The following is a 20,339-nucleotide window of genomic DNA, read 5'->3' as shown; positions in this document are numbered from 1 at the left end:
TTAATGTCCACTTTTAGACTAAGAAAATAAATTGATGTTATTTTCTTTAAATAGTGGAACTTAGGTGTTCTTTGTCATTCGTATTTTAACAGATTACAAGGCGAGCTTGTCTGGGTAATTGGTTTCATTAACAGAAAAGGTTCGCCTCTATGTCATAAGACAAGACAAGACTTGGGGTTTGGGATAATTTATTTGCACAAATGGAGGATTGGTTAAGGGACAGAAAGCAGAGTTGGGATAACATCACAGGATGTTTTTAAGTTAGCGCGCTACAATTGGTAATATTATGCATCCTCAAAGCTGGAACCTCAGCTATTTATGATCTATATTAATAAGATAGATGAGACAAGGCAATGCATCCAAGCTTGCTGATGATACAAAGCTAGGTGAAAACGCAGGTCGGAAGGTGATACAAAAAGTCCATAAAGAAATATAGACAAGTTGAGTGGGCAACAAGGTGACAGACGAACATGTGAGTACGTGTGACAGTAAGAATGAAAGGTCAAATGCCTTTTTAAAAAACAGAAACTTGTAGAATTTAATGCTCAAAAGGGCCTGGATGTTGTAAAATAGAAGTTCAAAAAGTTAACATGCAGAAACAGCAAGCAATTCTGAAGGAAAATAGTACACCAATCGTTATTGCAAAAAGACAACAGCAAGGACATCTTGCCATAATTTAAATGGAACTTGGTTAGAGCATCAAAATACTTTAGATAGTTTTGGTCAGCATCTCTAATGAAAGAAACATCTGCCATTGGAGAAGGTAGGGAAATTCAACTAGTTTGGTTCTTGAGAGGAGAGGTTTATATTTTAAGGAGAGGCTGAGTAAATGGATCTTGTAATTCCAGGAATTAGCAGAGACTTGGGGGGGAAACACTGTCAAAGCATACGAGATTCAGAAGGAGCCCTGTGAAGTAGATAGAGGTTTTTCTCCCCTCACTCTCACTGCCTGCACTAAGGCTGAGAAAGAGAGAAATTGCTTGATTAAAAGCCTTGTGAACCTTTGAAAATCTATACTCCACCTTCTCCATTAGTTATATGAGGGCGGACAAAGGCAGATTTGTGATCTTATGGGGAAATTAATATACATGGGGAGCAGGTGGAATGTGCCATTGAGACAGAATATCAACCGTTAGTATCTTGACTTGCTTGTACAGTCACATAGTTTATTCCATTTCCTCCTATGTTTGTAAGGATGGAGCCAAAACAGTGTGCTGCATCTCTTAATATTATATTCACTTGGTCCAGAAGAATAAAATGTTATTGACACATCTGTTTCGGCTTCTCCAGCCTTATGTGTTAAATGCTGTCTAAACATCAAGATATAACATTTAGAAGGGTGCAATGGTAATGTCCCTACTTCTGGGCGAGAACACCCCAGGTTCAAGTCCTGTATGCTCCAGATTGGAGTCATAGCATGTCTAAACAACTCGCTTTAAAATGTCTAAGCACTAGCTGCGTTGAAATAATTCAGGGGCACTTGAGGCATGGTGGTACTGTCCCTACTCTGGGCCAGAAGTTTCAGGTTCAAGTCCCATTTGCTTCAGAGGCATCACATAACATCTCTGAGCAGGTTGAAGAAAAGACATCTACAACATTTAAACCATTAAAGAAGAAAGGTTGCAAGGGAGAAATTCTTGTGGGCCCTTGACAAAGACCCAACATATACACAAACAAATATTGCAATTGAAATTATTGCGATATGATGTTAGAAATCCAAAGGAAAGGTCCAGATGGAGTGTTCAGTGTCCTAACGTTGCATCAATTCCTGTTAGATTGATTCATTTACAGATTCTGCATAATGAGATAAATGTACGTACAATATCAAACATCACATTTTCATGCTGCTCACAGTTATATACAAAGAGGTTTATTTATTCATCAGTTTATGTAACTGGGGGCCTGAGGCCAAAAAGGAAATGGCTTAACAATAAAGTGGCATAAAGACACATTTGTTAACTTCAGTTGAGACATGGAAGCTGAATTCAATTTAGTTATAATGTTTTCAGTGTTACGACAAAATATTCTTAAGTATTTCGGGAATAAGAGATCAATCCAATAGGATAAAATGTCCTTTTTGTTCTGGTGATTGTACTAATGGGCTGTGCCAAAAAGTAAAAGGAAACAGAATTAATCAGAATTCAGTCTGAGAATGTCTACACATAAAGCAGAATATATTTTCAAAACTTTTCAAAGAAAGGATTGGCAAGTCTACCAGGGCAAATGATCACGTCAACAGACTCAAAAGATTACTTTATGGCTAGTCAAGACTCATTGAAATCTTCCATGACTAATGCCACTTCCAACATAGGTTTGCTCAGTGGTCTTTGAGCATACATCAAATCACACCAAAGATACCACGATAAGTTAAAAAAAGTGTACCAATACATTTAACTGCATTAGTTACAAAAATGTATTGTTAAATAACATAGTCGTGAAAGACAAAAAAAAAGCTCACGTTTGTTTCTGGCTGATCTCCAAAAGTTTCTGCACATCATTTTTAGCAACTGCCTCATCAGTTTTCAAGTTCTGGTAGAGATTTGTGGAAGTAAAAATAGCACAATGAGAAAGGACTTTAGCAATGAAAAATCACAACTGAGTTATTTCAGCATTAAGAATGTTAACATCTGTACAATGAGGATTAACAAATAGATTATTGTGTCATGGTGACAGCTGGTTTGCAACACAGAGTGATGCCAACTAGTGCCAGTTTAATCCATGTACAAGTTGAGTTTGCCATGAAATTCCCACCTTCTCAACTTTACCCCTTTGTCAGAGGCACCATGACCCTTAGGTTAGACTCATCTCCGTCTTCAGGGACTTTCACTTCATTTCATTGTTTTAAAACAAAACATTTGACATCAAACAATGGCTCCATTTTAAAACTAAAGAGCTTTATTTTTAAAAACACAATTCACTTGTGAATATAACATGCATCGAAGGATCATTTGAAAGTAGAATAAAGGCTCAGAATATACTCTGTGAATAGCACAATCAAATAAAAAATACTGTCATTAGAGAGTTATGGTTTGATTAAAAGGCTTCTGCAGTATTCTTTATGAATATAAGATGATTTGAACCCTGTTACCGCACAGGAGAAGGCCTATTGGGTTTATGCTGCATGATCAAAGAAGTAATTCAAATCGGGATAACTTCCAGTCTTATCCAATAATTTGATCCATTGTTTACTTTCAGATAATAAACAAATTTTTCGATTGAATCTGCCCCCATCACAGCCTCAAGCAGTGGAGTCCAATTTCTTCTCATGCTGCTATTGCCTCTTTGCCAATCACATTAAATCCATGCCCGATGATTTTTGACCCTTACACCAACGGGAACAGTTTGGCTCGTCGATTCTGTCCTGCCCTCTCAGGATTGTGACCTTTCCATCGCCAAGGGATACGGTTATTATTTCTCTCATCTGCTAATATAACTGAAGCGCCTCATCCCTAAAAACATTCTGTGGATCTTTTCAACATCCTGTCTAATGCCTTCACATCCATCCTGAAGTGAGCTGCACAGTACTGGATGTAATACTCCAGTGGACGACAAATCACTGTTCTTATAAAGGTTAAACACTTGTACAAGAGGCCCCTATTGACGAAGCTGAGGACATTGTATGCTTTATTACCCATGCTCTCAACCTCTCCTACAGTGATTAAGTCCTCTTGCACACACATTTTCTGCACCTGCACCCTCTTTAGAAATTGCCCTTTACAGCATATTGTCTTTTCATGTATATCTCATTTATTTTAATGAATTTATTTTCTGTATCATTTGCTGTTCTTTTGACAAAGCATTGACTAAGTTGGGATACTTGGTTTTCCACAATGCACTCTTTTATTTTCCCCCCACAGATTGGACAAATGCTATTGTAGGTATCAAATCCCCGCAGTCCAAAGGCTCCCGACTTGTCACCCTACAACCTATTGCTAAGAAAAAGACACATTCTGTACAAGCTTTTTGTCTTGATGCTTCACTGAGGTCAGGATATTTCACAGGATAGAGTAGGTTAAAAGGCTGGCACCTCAGAAAGGGCTGAAGGGCCAGTTCCATTCTATGTTCTACATTCTATGTTTGAGATCTGATATCCAGAGCTCAAGGTTTTGGAACTAGCGACACTTCATGCATATGGGGCTAGATCGGGGCAGCGTCCATGTCTCCCCATATGCCACAAGACAGGAACTCAACTTGGCTGACCTTCCTGTTAAACCTTAACCTTGTGCACTTAAGTCACTTTAATGAGCTTAACTATAGTTATTTTTTCTTACTTTAATCTTACTCTTGCACTATTAATTATAAACTGAAAAAATTGAAGCAAATAGAAACTCCTCACCATTTACAAATCAGCTCCCTCTCCTGTGCTGATAAATTGTTAACTCTTCCTGTGCTGGTTTAGAAATTGATGCTTTTTCAAAATTACTGGAGTTGAAATACCAACTGCTCAAAAAAAAAATCTCAATTTTCCTCTAACTTCACACTTAGGAGGTTTCCTTCCCCCCCCCACACCTTTATCTGGCGTCACTCTTCGGTAATGATGAAAATCACACTGACACCAGCGTCAGGTAGGAACAGCTCTCCAAAAGCTTGTACTATCTAATAGAGCTGTTGGACTATAACCTAGCGTCGTGTGATTTTTAACTTTGCCCACCCTAGTCCAACACTGGCACCTCCACATCATTTCAGCAATGATGTGTATATGCCTCAAATCAGTGATTGAGTATTGAGCCCTTGGACTCTCACTGGAAGTAACCTTCCAGCCATCGAAATAAAGGTAATACATTATAGTTTGTTTCTTGCCTTGGAGTCAATTATGGATCCAACTTTGGATTCAATGGATTTTTAATTTGATGAGCAATTTGCTTTGTGGGATCTTATCAAAAGCAAAACTAAAATCCAAATAGATGGCGTCAAATACATAGGACATTAGAAAGTGAAACAAAAACAAATTGCTAGAAAAGCTCAGCAGGCCTGGCAGCATCTGTGAAGAGAAATCAGAGTTAATGTTTCAGGTCCAGTGATCCTTCCTCAGAACATAGGATATTCACCTGGTTTCCCCCCTCCAATTGCCAAACCTGCATGCCTCCCACTGGAGTGTGTAAGATGCAGCTAATTGAGTACGGAGTTCTATTTGCAATTTATTTTTGATAAATGCATTATTTAAAACCCATGGCTGACTGATATGTGCAAATAAACACTTAAATGCCAAAAATGATAAACATGTCAGCTCCTTTAGTAACTGTTGAAAATAGCGTTTGGCAAGTAGTGCAATAAAAAGTAATCATTATCACTTTGTTGATGAAATAGAAGCATTACATAAAAGAAATCTCTTTGCGAAAGTAATACTCAAGTCCCTCCAGACTGCTTACACACCCAAGCAACAATAGCTACGCTTAGGAGCGTCAGAAAGAACCAAGACATTTAATAATAAATTATTCATATATTTCCTCTCTCATAATGATTGAAATCCTTTTAGAGAGAGTATTCCGAAGTGTACTGACTGACATGAGACCACTTTGATATTACCCAGCTAAATGGTTTACCGCTAGGCTTTCAATGCTGAAACAAATAAAAAGCAAAATTGCACTCAGTTTTCAGTATTTTACTTGTGTTGAAAATTAAAATCAAGTTACAATGATTCTGCTTCATGTTTTCCTTGAGAATTTGTTCCTGCTTAAAGGCTTTTGACTGTCGCTAGCTTAAGCTGTTGGTTTTTTTCTAAAGTAAGTCTGTGCATCTAATGATATAATTCTAGTTACTGGTCAGAGATACAACTTCCAAGGTAACACCCATTCCGTTTGCAACACAAAGTCATAGATTTTACTACAGCATGTCCTATTGATACATATTTCTTTTTGCCCACGTAGTTTCTGTAATTGTGAACTGGTAATGATTCAGTGAGGGCAACAGGATATCTGGGTCTCCAGTGAACAGTGGAACAAGCCACAAGTCTGTCCTTCAAGGTGCTGAATAGATCAGAAATTAAGCTGAGGATGGACTGATGATAAAGGCGCACAAGGGAGCAGTGGACTCAATCAGGTTTACAAAAGAGAAAGGGTAAAGTAATATTTTTGTCAAAGTAACACTTTTAACATATCCAAAAGCAATTCATAACCCAACAAAATAAGACTCCAACTAAACTTTGTTTCTTTTCTGGGCAAGAGGTGTTACTTGGCCACATTCTTAATTATCACATCGATAAAAAAAGGTCCTTACATTATTACTTGCTGGACTTATCTTTCTGCTTTGTGTTTATTGAGCAAATATTGTGACATGCTGCAATTTCATAAAAATCTATAAACTGACTGAGGAGTGAAGCACATCAACCAGGAATTTGCAGTGATTCACAACTCACAGGATAGCACTTTCTCATCATGAGTTGCTCACTGATAGGTGCATAATTTAAATTATTTTGGATTTTCAGCAAAATCTGGAGTATAATAGTCTGAAAAGGACCATTGCATTATTATAACAATAGGGAGATATGTCAGAGTGCGATAGTAATGTTTATGTAGAATAGCATTCCGTTACAATAAAACCTAATTCAGAACTTGATCCCCATAGCCCTCTGTGGGAAGGAGTCTTTGTGTATATTTAAGGCTGAGATAAATAGGTTCTTGATCAGTCAAGGAATCTAGGGTTATGGGGAAAAGAGCAGGAAAGTGGATGGAAGGTATTTAAGATCAGCCTTGATCCCATTCAATGGTCGAACATAATTGAGGGGATTAACAGCCTCCTCCTATCCCTATTTCTTATGGTCAGAATTAAGTTCAATCCATTATACACAACTGACAGAAAATGATGTTGGAAAATTTGGAAAGACAATGGAGCTAAGAGCAGGTGTAGCAAACAGCTTTAATGGCACTCTTTTTCAGAATATGTCCAAAGGGTTATATAGAAACCATCACATCACTGGAAGAAGAAATAAATGAGACAATGGTTGCTTCGGTTTTCATTTCACAGCCCAGAGTTTATCACAAATTCAGTTTTTTGTAATATTGGTTCAAACAAAACTGAAAAAGATTAGTTTGATGGCCAACATACAATTGGCTTGCCTCAATCCACTGGCAACCAACATTACAAAATAGTTTCATTTCAGGCTTTTGGATTTTACTATGTTATTCATTTTGGAAGAATGCTCAGATTGAATTTGGTCATGTTTTCTGAAGCTTCAATTTAAGTAACATTCCTTGTACCAGCTTGTTCACCATTTCTGCTTCTCTCTGCTAAGCTTCTCTACTTGCCTGTAGCTAAGTCCCTGAAGCATTCTCACAGTGAGGAACATAAGCAGCAATATCTTTGACTGAACTGGGGAGATGTTGGCCGACTAGCATTACACAAAGAACAACAAAGAACAATACAGCACAGTAAGAGGCCCTTCGGCCCTCCAAGACTGCGCTGACACATTCCGCCCTCCCACACTAAAGCTGTCTTCACTTACAAGATCTGTATCCTTCTACTCCCTTCTTATTCGTGGACTTATCCAGATGTTTCTTGAAATCTGCTATTGTGTCTGCTTCTGCCATCTCCTCTGGCAGCCTTCTCATCATGAGTTGCTCCCTGATAGGTGCATAATTTAAATTCTATTGGATTTTCATTAAAATCAGGACGATAGTAGTCTTTATGTGAAAAACGTGCCTCACATATATCTCTTCTAAACTCCACTGCCACCATCACCACCACCTCCACCCCCAACCCCCACACCTTGAATCTTTGTAATTGAACAAGGGAAGTCAAGAAAGACAACTGTATCAATGAAACAGAAAACTCAAAAAGGGATCAGGCTATAAGGTTGAGTGAAATAGGAGTTGATGGGAAGGGTGAGGGCAGTAACAAATTTAAAATACTATATATGAATGCACGAAGCATTAGACATAAGATGGATGAGCTTGAGGCTCTTTTGAAAATTGGCAGATACGATATTGTGGGGATAACTGAGACGTGGCTTCAAGTGGACAGGGCCTGGGAAATGAATATTCAAGGATACACGTGCTATCGTAAGGACAGACTGACGGGCAGAGGGGGTGGGGTGGCCATGTTGGTAAGGGATGATATTCAGTCCCTTGCGTGGAAGGACCTAGAATCAGGGGACGTGGAGTCAGTGGGGATAGAGCTGAGAAATTCTAAGGGTAAAAAGACCCTCTTGGGAGTTATCTACAGGCCCCCAAACAGTAGTCTGGATGCCGGATGGAAGTTGAATCAGGAGCTGAAATTGGCCTGTCGCAAAGATGTTACTACAGTTGTTATGGGGGATTTCAACATGCAGGTAGACTGGGAGAATCAGGATTGTATTGGACCTCAAGAAAGAGACTTTGTGGAGTGCCTCCGAGATGGATTCTTAGAACAGCTGGTGCTGGAGCATACCAGGGAGAAAGCAACTCTGGATCTGGTATTGTGCAATGAACCAGAATTGATCAGGGACCTCGAAGTGAAGGAGCTATTGGGAAGTAGTGACCATAATACAATAAGCTTCAATCTGCAATTTGAGAGGGAGAGGGTACAATCAGAAGTGACAATATTTCAGTTGAATAAAGGGAACTATGGAGCTATGAGGGAGGAGCTGGCCAAAGTTCAATGGTGCAATACCTTAGTAGGGATGACAGTAGAGGAACAATGGCAGTTATTTCTGTGTATAATGCAGAAGATGCAGGATTAGTTCATTCCAAAAAGGAAGAAAGATCCTAGGAGGAGGCACGGATGGCCGTGGCTGACGAGGAAAGAAACATATAAAGTTAAAAGAGAAAAAGTATAACATAGCAAAGATAAGTGGGAAAACAGAGTACTGGGAAGCTTTTAAAGAACAACAGAGGATTACTAAGAAGGAAATATGCAGAGGAAAAATGAGGTAGGAAGGTAAACTGGCCAAAAATATAAAGGAGGATAGTAAAAGCTTTTTTAGGTATGTGAAAGGCAAAAAAATGGTTAAGACTAAAATTGGGCCCTTGAAGACAGAAACAGGGGAATATATTACGGGGAACAAAGAAATGGCAGAAGAATTGAATTGGTACTTCAGATCTGTGTTCACTGGGGAAGACACAAGCAATCTCCCTGAGGTAACAGTGGCTGAAGGACCTGAACTTAAGGGAATTTATATTTGCCAGGAATTGGTGTTGGAGAGACTGTTAGGTCTGAAGGCTGATAAGTCCCCGGGGCCTGATGGTCTACATCCGAGGGTACTGAAGGAGGTGGCTCGAGAAATCGTGGATGCGTTGGTGATTATTTTCCAGAGTTCGATAGATTCGGGATCAGTTCCTGTGGATTGGAGGGTGGCTAATGTTGTACCACTTTTTAAGAAAGGTGGGAGAGAGAAAGCAGGAAATTATAGACCAGTTAGTCTGACCTCAGTGGTGGGAAAGATGCTGGAGTCTATTATAAAGGATGAAATTACGACACATCTGGATAGTAGTAACAGGATAGGTCAGAGTCAGCATGGATTTATGAAGGGGAAATCATGCTTGACTAATCTTCTGGAATATTTGAGGATGTAACTCTGAAGATGGATGAGGGAGATCCAGTAGATGTAGTGTACCTGGACTTTCAGAAAGCTTTTGATAAAGTCCCACATAGGAGGTTAGTGAGCAAAATTAGGGCGCAAAGTACTAACTTGGATTGAAAGTTGGTTGGCTGACAGGAATCAAAGAGTAGTGATAAGCGGCTCCATTTCGGAATGGCAGGCAGTGACCAGTGGGGTACCGCAGGGATCAGTGCTGGGACCGCAGCTTTTTACAATATATATTAATGATATAGAAGATGGTATTGGTAATAACATTAGCAAATTTGCTGATGATTCTAAGCTGGGTGGCAGGGTGAAATGTGAGGAGGATGTTAGAAGATTACAGGGTGACCTGGACAGGTTAGGCGAGTGGTCAAATGCATGGCTGATGCAGTTTAATGTGGATAACTGTATGGTTATTCACTTTGGCGGCAAGAACAGAAAGGCAGATTACTACCTAAATGGAATCAATTTAGGTAAAGGGGCAGTACAAAGTGATCTGGGTGTTCTTGTACACCAGTCAATGAAGGCGAGCATGCAGGTACAGCAGGTAGTGAAGGCGGCTAATAGCATGCTGGCCTTCATAACAAGAGGGATTGAGTATAGAAGCAAAGAAGTTCTTCTGCAGCTGTACAAGGCCCTAGTGAGACCACACCTGGAGTATTGTGTGCAGTTCTGGTTTCCAAATTTGAGGAAAGACATTCTGGCTATTGAGGGAGTGCAGCGTAGGTTCATGAGGTCAATTCCTGGAATGGCGGGACTACCTTATGCTGAAAGACTGGAGCGACTAGGCTTGTATACCCTTGAGTTTAGAAGACTGAGAGGGGATCTGATTGAGACATGTAAGATTATTAAAGGATTGGACACTCTGGAGGCAGGAAACATGTTTCCGCTGATGGGTGAGTGCCGAACCAGAGGACACAACTTAAAAATACGGGGTAGACCATTTAGGACAGATATGAGGAGAAACTTCTTCACCCAGAGAATGGTGGCTGTGTGGAATTGTCTGCCCCAGAGGGCAGTGGAGGCCCAGTCTCTGGATTCATTCAAGAAAGAGTTGGATAGAGCTCTCAAGGATAGTGGAATCAAGGATTATGGAAATAAGGAAGGAACAGGATACTGATTAAGGATGATCAGCCATGATCATATTGAATGGTGGTGCAGGCTCGAAGGGCAGAATGGCCTACTCCTGCACCTATTGTCTATTGACCCCTCTACCCTAGGAAATAACCTCATGCTTTCCACTCTGTCAGTGTCATTCACAATCTTATAAATTTCTATCAGGTCACCCCTCAACCTCTCGCTTTCCAGTAAAAACAAAACCAGTCTATCCAACCTTTCTTCATAGTTAAAATCCCCCATAGCAGAGAACATCCCTGGTAAACCTTTTCTGTACCCTCTCCAAAGCATCCACATCCTTCTAGTAGTGTGGTGACCAGAACTGTACACAATATTCCATGTGTGGCCTAACTAAAGTTCTATAAAGCTGCAGCATAACTTGTCTATCCTTATACTCAATGCCCCTTCCAATGAAGGCAAACATGGCATAGGCCATCTTTAACTATCTTATCTACCTGCACTGCTACCTTCAATGACCTATGGACCAGCGCACCCAGATCCCTTTACATATCAATACTCCCAACAGCTCTGCCATTCACTGTATAATTTCCACCTGTTCTTGACCTTCCAAAATGCATCGCCGCACATTTGTCTGAATTAAACTCCATCTGCCATTTTTCTGCCCATGCCTCCAACTGATCTATATTCTGCTGTATCCTCTGACAATCCCCCTCACTATCTGCAACTCCACCAACCTCTGCATCATTCGCAAACTTACTAATTCAACCAGCCACAATTTCCTCCAAATAATTTATGTAGATCTGTATTGGACGACTAGTCTGGAGGCGATGGCCGAGCAGTATCATCATTGGATGATTAATGTAGAGATTTAGGTAGCATTCTAGGGACCTGGGTTCGAATGCCACTTTGGCACATTAAACATCTTCTACCAGAAGCTATTCCGATTCATTCTTCACTACTTTATCCAAGTATGTCTCAAAGTCAAGAATTACAAGAAGTGTTATTGGCAGTAAATCACCAAAGAAGAATCCTCCAAACAGAAACAGGTACAGGCAGCAAGTATCTCTCACAATGCGCTGGCAAACATTGAAGGCATAGCTATCACTCACAACACAGAATTTCTTGTGAAGCACATAATGTATTATATACGGTTACAGAGACACAGAATGTGCCACATTTTCCAATGAGTGGCAATCACGTGGAGATTGATACTTCGCCCCTTTTTTTAAAATGCAGTGAAAGAACTCTGCATTGCTGACAGGACATTCTGATCGGAGGTCCTTCAGAAATGCTGAGATTCCATTCTCACAGGTCCTTCATAATGTAGAACACTATTCACGGAGATGGTGGGGAGGCTGGTATAATTATGACATTTAAGAGGTATATGAATAGGAAGGGTTTAGAGGGGTATGGGTCAAATATTGGCAAATGGGACCAGATTAATTCAGGATATTTGGTTGCCATGGATAAGTTGGACCAAAGGATCTGTATCTGTGCTGTACAGCTCTGACTATATGCCCTCTTTCTTACTGTAATCAGCTGCCAAATTCTGTTAATTAAAGATTCAGCATCAAAGAGAACTCCTGTGGAAGAGTAAGTATGTAAGGTAAATGTGAGGCAAGGGTGCCAAGAGGGTAGGATGCCAGGGGACTGGGTTGTCAGGTGGGTCAGGGGCAGAGTACCAAATTGGTGGGAGAAAGGTGCCAGGCAAGTGGGCTGCTCAGGTGGGCAGGTGTCAGATGAGTACGAGGCAGCATGTCAGCACATAGGATACCAAATGGAGAGGCTGCCAAGTGGATAGTGGTTACAGTGACAAGTGGGTAAGATGTTTGGTAATGGCATGAGGTAGCAAGGTGATCTGGTAAGCATAGGAGTGTTTGGGACAGGTCAGTCCGTGCAGGAGATATCTGGTTGAGCAGAGGGAAGGGGAGTTTGGAAGTCTCGGGTTTGTGGAGCAGGGGTTAGATTAAGTATTTTTCTATCTTCAATTTCCATTACAACATGCATGCTGCAGGTTCCCCATGCCCAACTCCGATCTATATAATTGTCCAGACATAGGAAAGCCATGAAATATAATTTAAATTTTACCCTTTGGCCACTGATGGGATCCTAATTGAAGTGAACTTGGACATTTTTGTGAATCCTGAATCAATTGAGCTCAGAGTTCCTAATTACACAGACATTATAGAGCTCATCAGTCAATATAATTCAGCGGTGTACAGGCATGGGGAAGGAATCATGTTCTGAGTTTGAGATTAATGGATTTAAATGGACACAACAACGATGTTGTAAAGTACATCCAGACTACATTTGGACTGTACTGTTGTTCAAAAAGAACAAGTTTAAAAGAAGTAGCTAAGAAACTCAGCAAGTCTGGCAGTACCTGTAGACAAAGAAATGGAATTAATGATTTGAGTCTGGTGTGTCTTCTTCAGACCTTTCTGACTTTGCCTGCACAGCAATAGGACTCACAACTTGCCCTCATCAAAACGTGGGGAAACCACTCAAGCGATCTTGTGAACACTGCGAGCCTTTATATCTTTAACACAACATGTTGAAACTTGAAAAGGGTCAACTTATTCCAATTCACAAGGTACAGGTATAATACCAGAGGACCACAGGACTGCTCTCTCATTAGAAGGAGATAATTGGTGGTGACTTAACCTGACGGTCACCACCCTTTTGGCAAGGGGCAAGTTTGAGAAGGTGGGTTTTCCATAGTAACTTCAAGTGGTACAGGTATTGTCAATGCCAGCTACTCAGAATTAGAATCGGAGTAAACACACTCAGTTGACTCAGAATTTGCAACCTGACCGGTGTTGAGTTGAGGATTTACAACAATGTAATCATCCTCATCTTCGTCATTGGGGTAGGCATCAACCTGGTAAAAACAATGACTGCAGATGCTGGAAACCAGATTCTGGATCAGTGGTGCTGGAAGAGCACAGCAATTCAGGCAGCATCCGAGGACAGGCAAAATCGACGTTTCGTCCACAGATGGTAGGCTGTGCTGGAAGGTTAGATCAGGGGAGGTGGCAAATTGGATACAAAATGATGGTAGGAAGCAGAGGGTTAACAGTGGAAGGATGCTTGTTGGATAGGAGGTCTGTGACTAGTGGAGTGCCTCAGGGATCAGTGCTGGGCCCACTGCTGTTTGTTATCTATAGCAATGATTTGTACATGGCATGATCAGTAAGTTTGCAGATGACACTAAAATAGGTGGCATTGTGGACAGTGTGGAAAGTTATCAGAAATTGATCAGCTGGGGGACGTGGGCTGAGAAATGGCAAATGAAGTTTAATGTAGTCAAGTGGGAGGTCTTGCGTTTTGGAAAATCAAATCAAGGTAGGAGTTTCATGGTGAATGATAGGGCCTTAAGGAGAACAGAGGGACCTTGGAGTTCAGGTTCACAGTTCTTTGAACGTGGAGTCACAGGTAGACAGGACAATGAAGGCTTTTGGCACACTGGCCTTCATCAGTCGGGGCACTGAGTATAAAAGTTGGGAAGTTATGTTGCAGTTGTACAGGATGTTGGTGACGCCACACGATGTATTGTGTTCAGTTTTGGTCACCTTACTATAGGAAGGATGTTATTAAACTGGAACAAGTGTGAAATTTACAAGGAAGTTGCCTGGATTCAAGGTCTGAGTTATAGGGGGAGGTTGGACAAGTTGGGACTTTTTTCTTTAGAGCATAGGAGACTGAGTGGACATCTTATAGAAGTGTATAAGGTCATGAGAGGTATGAACAAGGTGAATGCACTCAGTCTTTTTTCCCAGGGCTGGAGAATCGAGGACTGGAGAGCATCAGTTTATGCTTAGAGGGGAAAGAATAAGAGGGAACCTGAGGGGCAACTTTATTTACACAGAGGATGGTATGCATATGGAATGAGCTGCCAGCAGAAGTGGTTGAGAAGGGTACATTAAAAACATTTAAAAGGCATTTGGACAAATACATGGATAGGAAAGTTTTAGAATGAAATGGGCCAAGTACAGGGAAGTGGGGTCAATGTGGACAGACATTTTGGTTGCATGGACCAGGTTGGACCATGCTGTAGGACTTGATGACTATGAAATGTTATTACATACCTCTGGAGCAGGTGGGACCTGAACCAGGCCTCCTGGCTCAGAAGTAGGGACAGAGAAAAAAAAAGAACAGTACAGCACAGAAACAGGCCCTTCAGCCCACCAGCATGATTCCTTTCTGAACTAAAAGCTTTTTGCCTCCACACAGTCCATATCCCTCTATTCCCTGTTGATTTGTGTACCTTAAGATAACTCTTAAACATTGCTATTGTTTCCACCTCCACACCCCTTCTGGCAGCACATTCCAGGCACTTACCACACTCTGTGTAAAAAAGAACTTGCCTCTCATGTCCTTTAAACTCTCCCCCTTTTACCTCAAACCTTTGATCACTAGTTACTGATATTTCTACCCTGGGATAAAACTTGGACTATCCATTCTATCCATACCTCCCAATTTTGTAAATTTATAACAGGTCACTCTTCACCTTTCAATGTTAAAATTAAATCAGACCAAGTTTGTCCAATCTTTTCCCTCGGATAAATCACTCCAAATCAGGCAACATCCTGGTAAAACGTTTTTGTACTCTCTCTAAAGCCTCCACATCCTTCCGGTAGTGTGGCAACCAGAACTGTACACAATATTCCAAATGTGGCCTAACTAACATTCAATGCAACTGCAACATGATTGACCAATTTCAATACTCTATGCTCCAACCAATGAAGAACAATGTGCCATACGCCTTCATAACCACATTATTCACTTGTGCTGCCATTTTCAAGGAACTGTGGACCCGTATGGCTAAATCCCTCCGTATGTTGATGCTATTAAGGGTTCTGACATTTATTGTATACTTTCTCCTGCATTAGATCTCCCAAAATGCATCACCTCACATTTGTCTGGATTAAACTCCATCTACCATTTATTGGTCCAAGATTCCAGCCGATCTATAACTTCTTGTATTCTCTGACAATCCTCCTCACTGTCCGCAGCTTCCCCATATCTTTGTGCCACCTGTTAACTGACTAATCAGACCGCCTATATTTTCATCCAAATCACTTACCTTTGTAGTAGGTGCCCCAGCACTGATCACTGTGGAACACCACTGGTCACAGGTCTCTAGTTAGAAAAACACCCTTCTACCGCCACTCTCTGTCTTCTATGATTAAGATGGTAGCCATGATGTGGAGGTGCCGGTTTTGGACTGGGGTGGACAAAGTTAAAAATTCACACAACACCAGGTTATAGTTCAACAGGTTTGTTTGGAAGCACTAGCTTTTGGAGCACTTCTCCTTCATCAAATCACAGTTACCTGATGAAGGAGCAGTGCTCTGAAAGCTTGTACTTCCAAACAAACCTGTTGGACTATAACCTAGTGTTGTGTGATTTTTAACCTAATACTATGGTTAAGCCAGTTTTTAAAATTCATTTGTGGGACTTGGACATTGATAGCCCTCCCCTATTTGCCTCTTGAGAAGGGGTGGTGAGCTGCCTTCTTGAATCGCTGCAGTCCACCTGCTGTGGGTTGACCCACAATGCCGGTAGGGAGGGAATTCCAGAATTTTGACCCAACGACTGAAGGAACAGCAGTACATTTCCAAGTCAGGGTGATGAGTGGCCTGGAGGGGAACCTGCAGGTAGTGGCGTTCCCAAGTATCTACTGCCCTTGTTCTACCTCCATTACCAGCTAACTGTGGATCTCTTGTATCAGTCTGCCATGAGAGATCTTGTCGAACACCTTGCTGTAGTCCTGTTCGACTACATTTATCACCCTGCCCTCAAACATCTTTATCACTTCCTCAAAAAGACTCAATTATGTTGATGAGACATAATCATTCCCACACAAAGGCACATTGCCTATTGCCAGTAAGTACTTTTTATTCCAAATCTGAGTAAATCCTAAGAATCTTCTCCAATAATATCCCATTGACTGGTGTAAGGCTGGTGTGATTGCCTAGATTGTTCCTTTGTTTAAGAAGGACAACAGAGCTAATATTGGTTATGCTCCAGTCCTCTGGGACCTCTCCTGTGATGAAAGAGAATGCAAAGATTTTGAACAAAGGCCTAAGAAATTTCCTCACCTGCCTCCCTTAACATTCTGGGATACATCCCATCAGGTCCTAGGGACTTGCCTACCTTTTTAAAACACCCAACACCACCACCTTTTTTTTTAACAAACTTGACATGCCCTAGAATTTCAACATACCCCTCCCGAGAGTCATCATCCACCACAATCTTCTACTTTATGAATAGTGATGCATTTCCTCTGGTACAATTGGCATAAATTCTCTCCTTTGTCCTTGAGTGCACCTACCTACTCCTTAGCTATCCTCTTGCTCATTCCATATGTATGAAATGCTTTGGGATTTTCTTTCATCCTGTTTGCCAAAGATTTTGCAAGGTGCCTCCTAATTCCTTGTGTGGGTTCTTCCCCGCTATCTTTGTATGCTTCAAGTGCCCTGCCTGCCTTCCATTTCCTAAACCTTACCCTGCCCTTACACCACCTTTCTCTTTATGATTAAACTCTCAATTTCTCTTATCATGAGCGATTCCCAAAACTTGTCATCCATACCCTTCATTTTCACAGGAGCCATGCTGGTCCTGAACTCTGACCATCTCTGATCCTTTAAATGATTCCCAGATGCCAGATGTGCATTTACCTACAAACTACGACCCTCAATCTACATTCCCAAGTTCCTGCCTAATATTGATTACTACGTCACAAGAGCCCTCTCATATTTGCCTGATCCAAATGTGTGTATCGGAAGGCAGGAAGAAGTCTAGTGGTAAAGTCCCTGCCTCGGAGCCAGGAGGCCTAGGTTCAAGTCCCATTTGCCCCAGAGATGTGTAACAGTATCTCTGATTGGGTTGATGAGAAAATATTTATCACTGGGTGGAAGGCCATTACTTCCACACAGTTGTGCTTATTGCTTCAAATTTCACAGAAGCTCAATGTGTTTAGGTTCAACAATTTCCTAAAATTCTCATCTATAATTGGACTGAGTGTAACTAACACAAGTTTTCATGCTTTGATAATTCTGTTTATCATTGCCTGCTCTGCTGTATTAATTTTCATCAATTTAGTCCTCATAATTATTTCTGCAGTGTGAAAGCCTACTTCTGGCCCAGAAATGCGTCTGAATGAATTGAAAATCTTGGAGGTGGTGGTCGAGGGAAATTGTCTAACCTGAAGGTTTCCTTTAATTCCGTGCGACTCTGTGCCTGATTTTGAGAGCTGCTGAAGGAGGCTACTTTTCTCTGAGGAAATCTGTTTCAGCTTTCTTTCCAGTTCTTCATAACTCTGTCTGAAACAGAAAACATCAAAGAGATTAATCATGAACAAATTCCCAACTGGACTTAATCAATTAAAATCAAGACCATTGATTGAAAAAAAAGCAAACACTTATCGAGCTAACAACACAAGGTCATTGTTTATTTCCTTTTTAAGATTTGTGAGAACTCTGACTGATCTTCCATTATGTTTTTTAAATCATTTTTGGTTTGGAGCTGGGAGCTGAGAGCTAAGAGCCGTAGGTGACCTCTGGATTCTAAGTAGCAATTTGTTTATGAAAGAAGAAGCTAAAGGAAGTGTTATTTGTTTATGAGAACAGACATAGAAGTTATTTGCAGGTTGCTTATTGTTTAAAATGCTTGCTGTAGCTGTTTCACACCAAAGAGATCCTATACTCAAACAATTGATGAATTTTGAATGTTACCTCATGGAGACAGTACCAGGTTAAGAAAAGAAAACCAAAACTTGAAATGGTTTTTGAACTGTGTTTAAGTCAGGAGAATTGTGCCTGTGAAAACTACAGAGTGAAGGTTTGATTACTCTCAAGTTATCTTCCCATTATTAATTTATTGAGAGTTCACAGAATAGAATCAGAGTTACCAATATTAAGTAAATATTCTTCAAAGTCTACTGGAAGCTGCTTCCATGCATTAATATTTTCAGGAAACCAAGCAAGATACAATCCAATGTGGCGTTATGGATCGTGGAGTCTGCTTAAGTCAACTGGCCAATTATATCTCATTGTCTTTTCCCTTTTGACTTATCCCTTAACCATGTCTGTTTGTTTCTGTCTTTGTGACAGGGGGTGGGTAGAATTAAATAAGTTACAAATCTGATGTCTGGTTTGATTATTCAAAAAGTCTCATGAGGAACCATTCCGGTCAATTTTGAGAGTTTGAGTATTTGAATTTTATTGCGCTGTGAATACAGGGAAATGGAAGGCTGATTTGGTCTAGCTGTCTGTTCCCGTGTGGTAACAGATTTCATTGTAAAATCGGTAGATGAGCATTTAAAGATTATCAATGCTCATTCATTCTGAACTGTAGCTCAGTTAGCATCAGGATTGCTGAGATTACAGATTCAAAGCACAGTCCAATAAATCGGACCACAAAAGTCTAGGTTGAAATGATGGCACAGCCTGGGTTTCAGGCTCGAGGAACATCCTGGGAGGAGGAGGAGTGGGTGTGAAAATCAGGTAGGATAGTGGGGGTACATTGTTTGTCTGCGTCCTCAGAACACCCTGTGCTGCCACCACTTCCACCACTGCCCCATCACCAAGAAACATCCTGGATGGACCTCCCATCAAAAGGTGACATTACAAGTTTTTCACTGCACTCACAAATGCATGTAACAATAAAGGCTACCTTCTTCTATTTTCTCAAGGGCAACTGGAGACTGGCAATAAATGCTGGCCCAGCCAACAATGCTCAGGTCCCATGAATACATTTTTAATAAATCTTGCTAGAACCTCCTTGTAAGATATGGATATGGAGCTCACCGAACAGGGATTCCAGTGGCCACCCCAATGGAAATACCTTTATCCCTGGAAACCAAATCCCACTGGTGACAATGAGGAGCTGCTGGTCTCTGATGGGCTAGCAGCTGACCGTGGGCATGACAATCACTCCTGGGGACCCAGCACATTGGAGGCCTCAACAGTGGCTACTTAAGTGCCTGCTTGTTCAATGACTCTTCACCATCCTCCACCAAAATCACAGAACTCTCCTGTAAGTAGGTGAGATTCCCCACCGGCCTGACAGAATCCCAGTTAGTGTCAGTGTTCAGATTTTACCTCCGGTCATGGGGACCAGGCACCTCAGAGTGATTACTGGCTGATGTGAGAGTTTGCACAATCGGACTGTACACAGTTTGCTAGGCGTATTGGAAGGATCTAATTGGAGTGAGCGGGGAGAGTGATGGTCTCTGTAGAGTACAAAATCGGTCTGTTTCTCTCAGAGTTACAGTCACACCAGCACTGCTGCCACATATTCATGGCCTTGGCTGATGTCTCTCAGCCAACCAGCTCAGACTACTGCCACTGTGCCAAGGTGGCGCTACAGAGCCCACTTTCATAGCCAAAGTACACTGCTGTTCTGGTTGGAGTGTGTCCTAATGATATACTCAGTAAACATTTAATCAACTCAGATAGACAATAACATTATCACTCTGCTTAAAAACATCAGCGAGCCAAAAACAGTGTGTTTCAAACTGGGGACATTTGAAAACAAAATCACACGTTTCAAATCTGGCTGATGAACCACTGCACTTACTGATTATGGACATTTAAATCAATGCACTACAGACAAAAAGTCATCATTATAGTTGCTGGCAGTGTGTTGCCATGATCACTTTGATCTGTAGCAGTGATTTCAATGTTCACAACTAATCACATTAAATATATTGTATCAGGATTTCCTAAAGGCTATTGATAAAATGCCACATAATAGACAG

The 20,339-nt window shown here is 41.0% G+C and overlaps 1 protein-coding gene across 1 annotated transcript in view; it reads right to left on the bottom strand.

Annotated features, from left to right (window-relative positions):
- luzp2 (leucine zipper protein 2) overlaps positions 1-20,339 on the bottom strand; it is a 402,509-nt gene that overhangs the window by 206,226 nt on the left and 175,944 nt on the right. The window contains exons 2-3 of the mRNA XM_087996289.1: positions 17,784-17,901; positions 2,459-2,529 (exon numbers count right to left, since the gene is read on the bottom strand). Of these exons, the coding sequence (XP_087852415.1) occupies positions 2,459-2,529; positions 17,784-17,901 (189 nt within the window). The remainder of the gene's footprint in view (positions 1-2,458; positions 2,530-17,783; positions 17,902-20,339) is intronic.

Source organism: Chiloscyllium plagiosum, unplaced genomic scaffold (assembly GCF_037043375.1).
Source record: "Chiloscyllium plagiosum isolate Xiang-an unplaced genomic scaffold, Cpla_swu_hap1 HiC_scaffold_18, whole genome shotgun sequence".
In the NCBI taxonomy this organism is placed as follows: Eukaryota; Metazoa; Chordata; class Chondrichthyes; order Orectolobiformes; family Hemiscylliidae; genus Chiloscyllium; species Chiloscyllium plagiosum.
The sequence above is the reverse complement of the archived record's forward strand: the minus strand, read 5'-3'. Positions and strand labels throughout refer to the sequence as shown.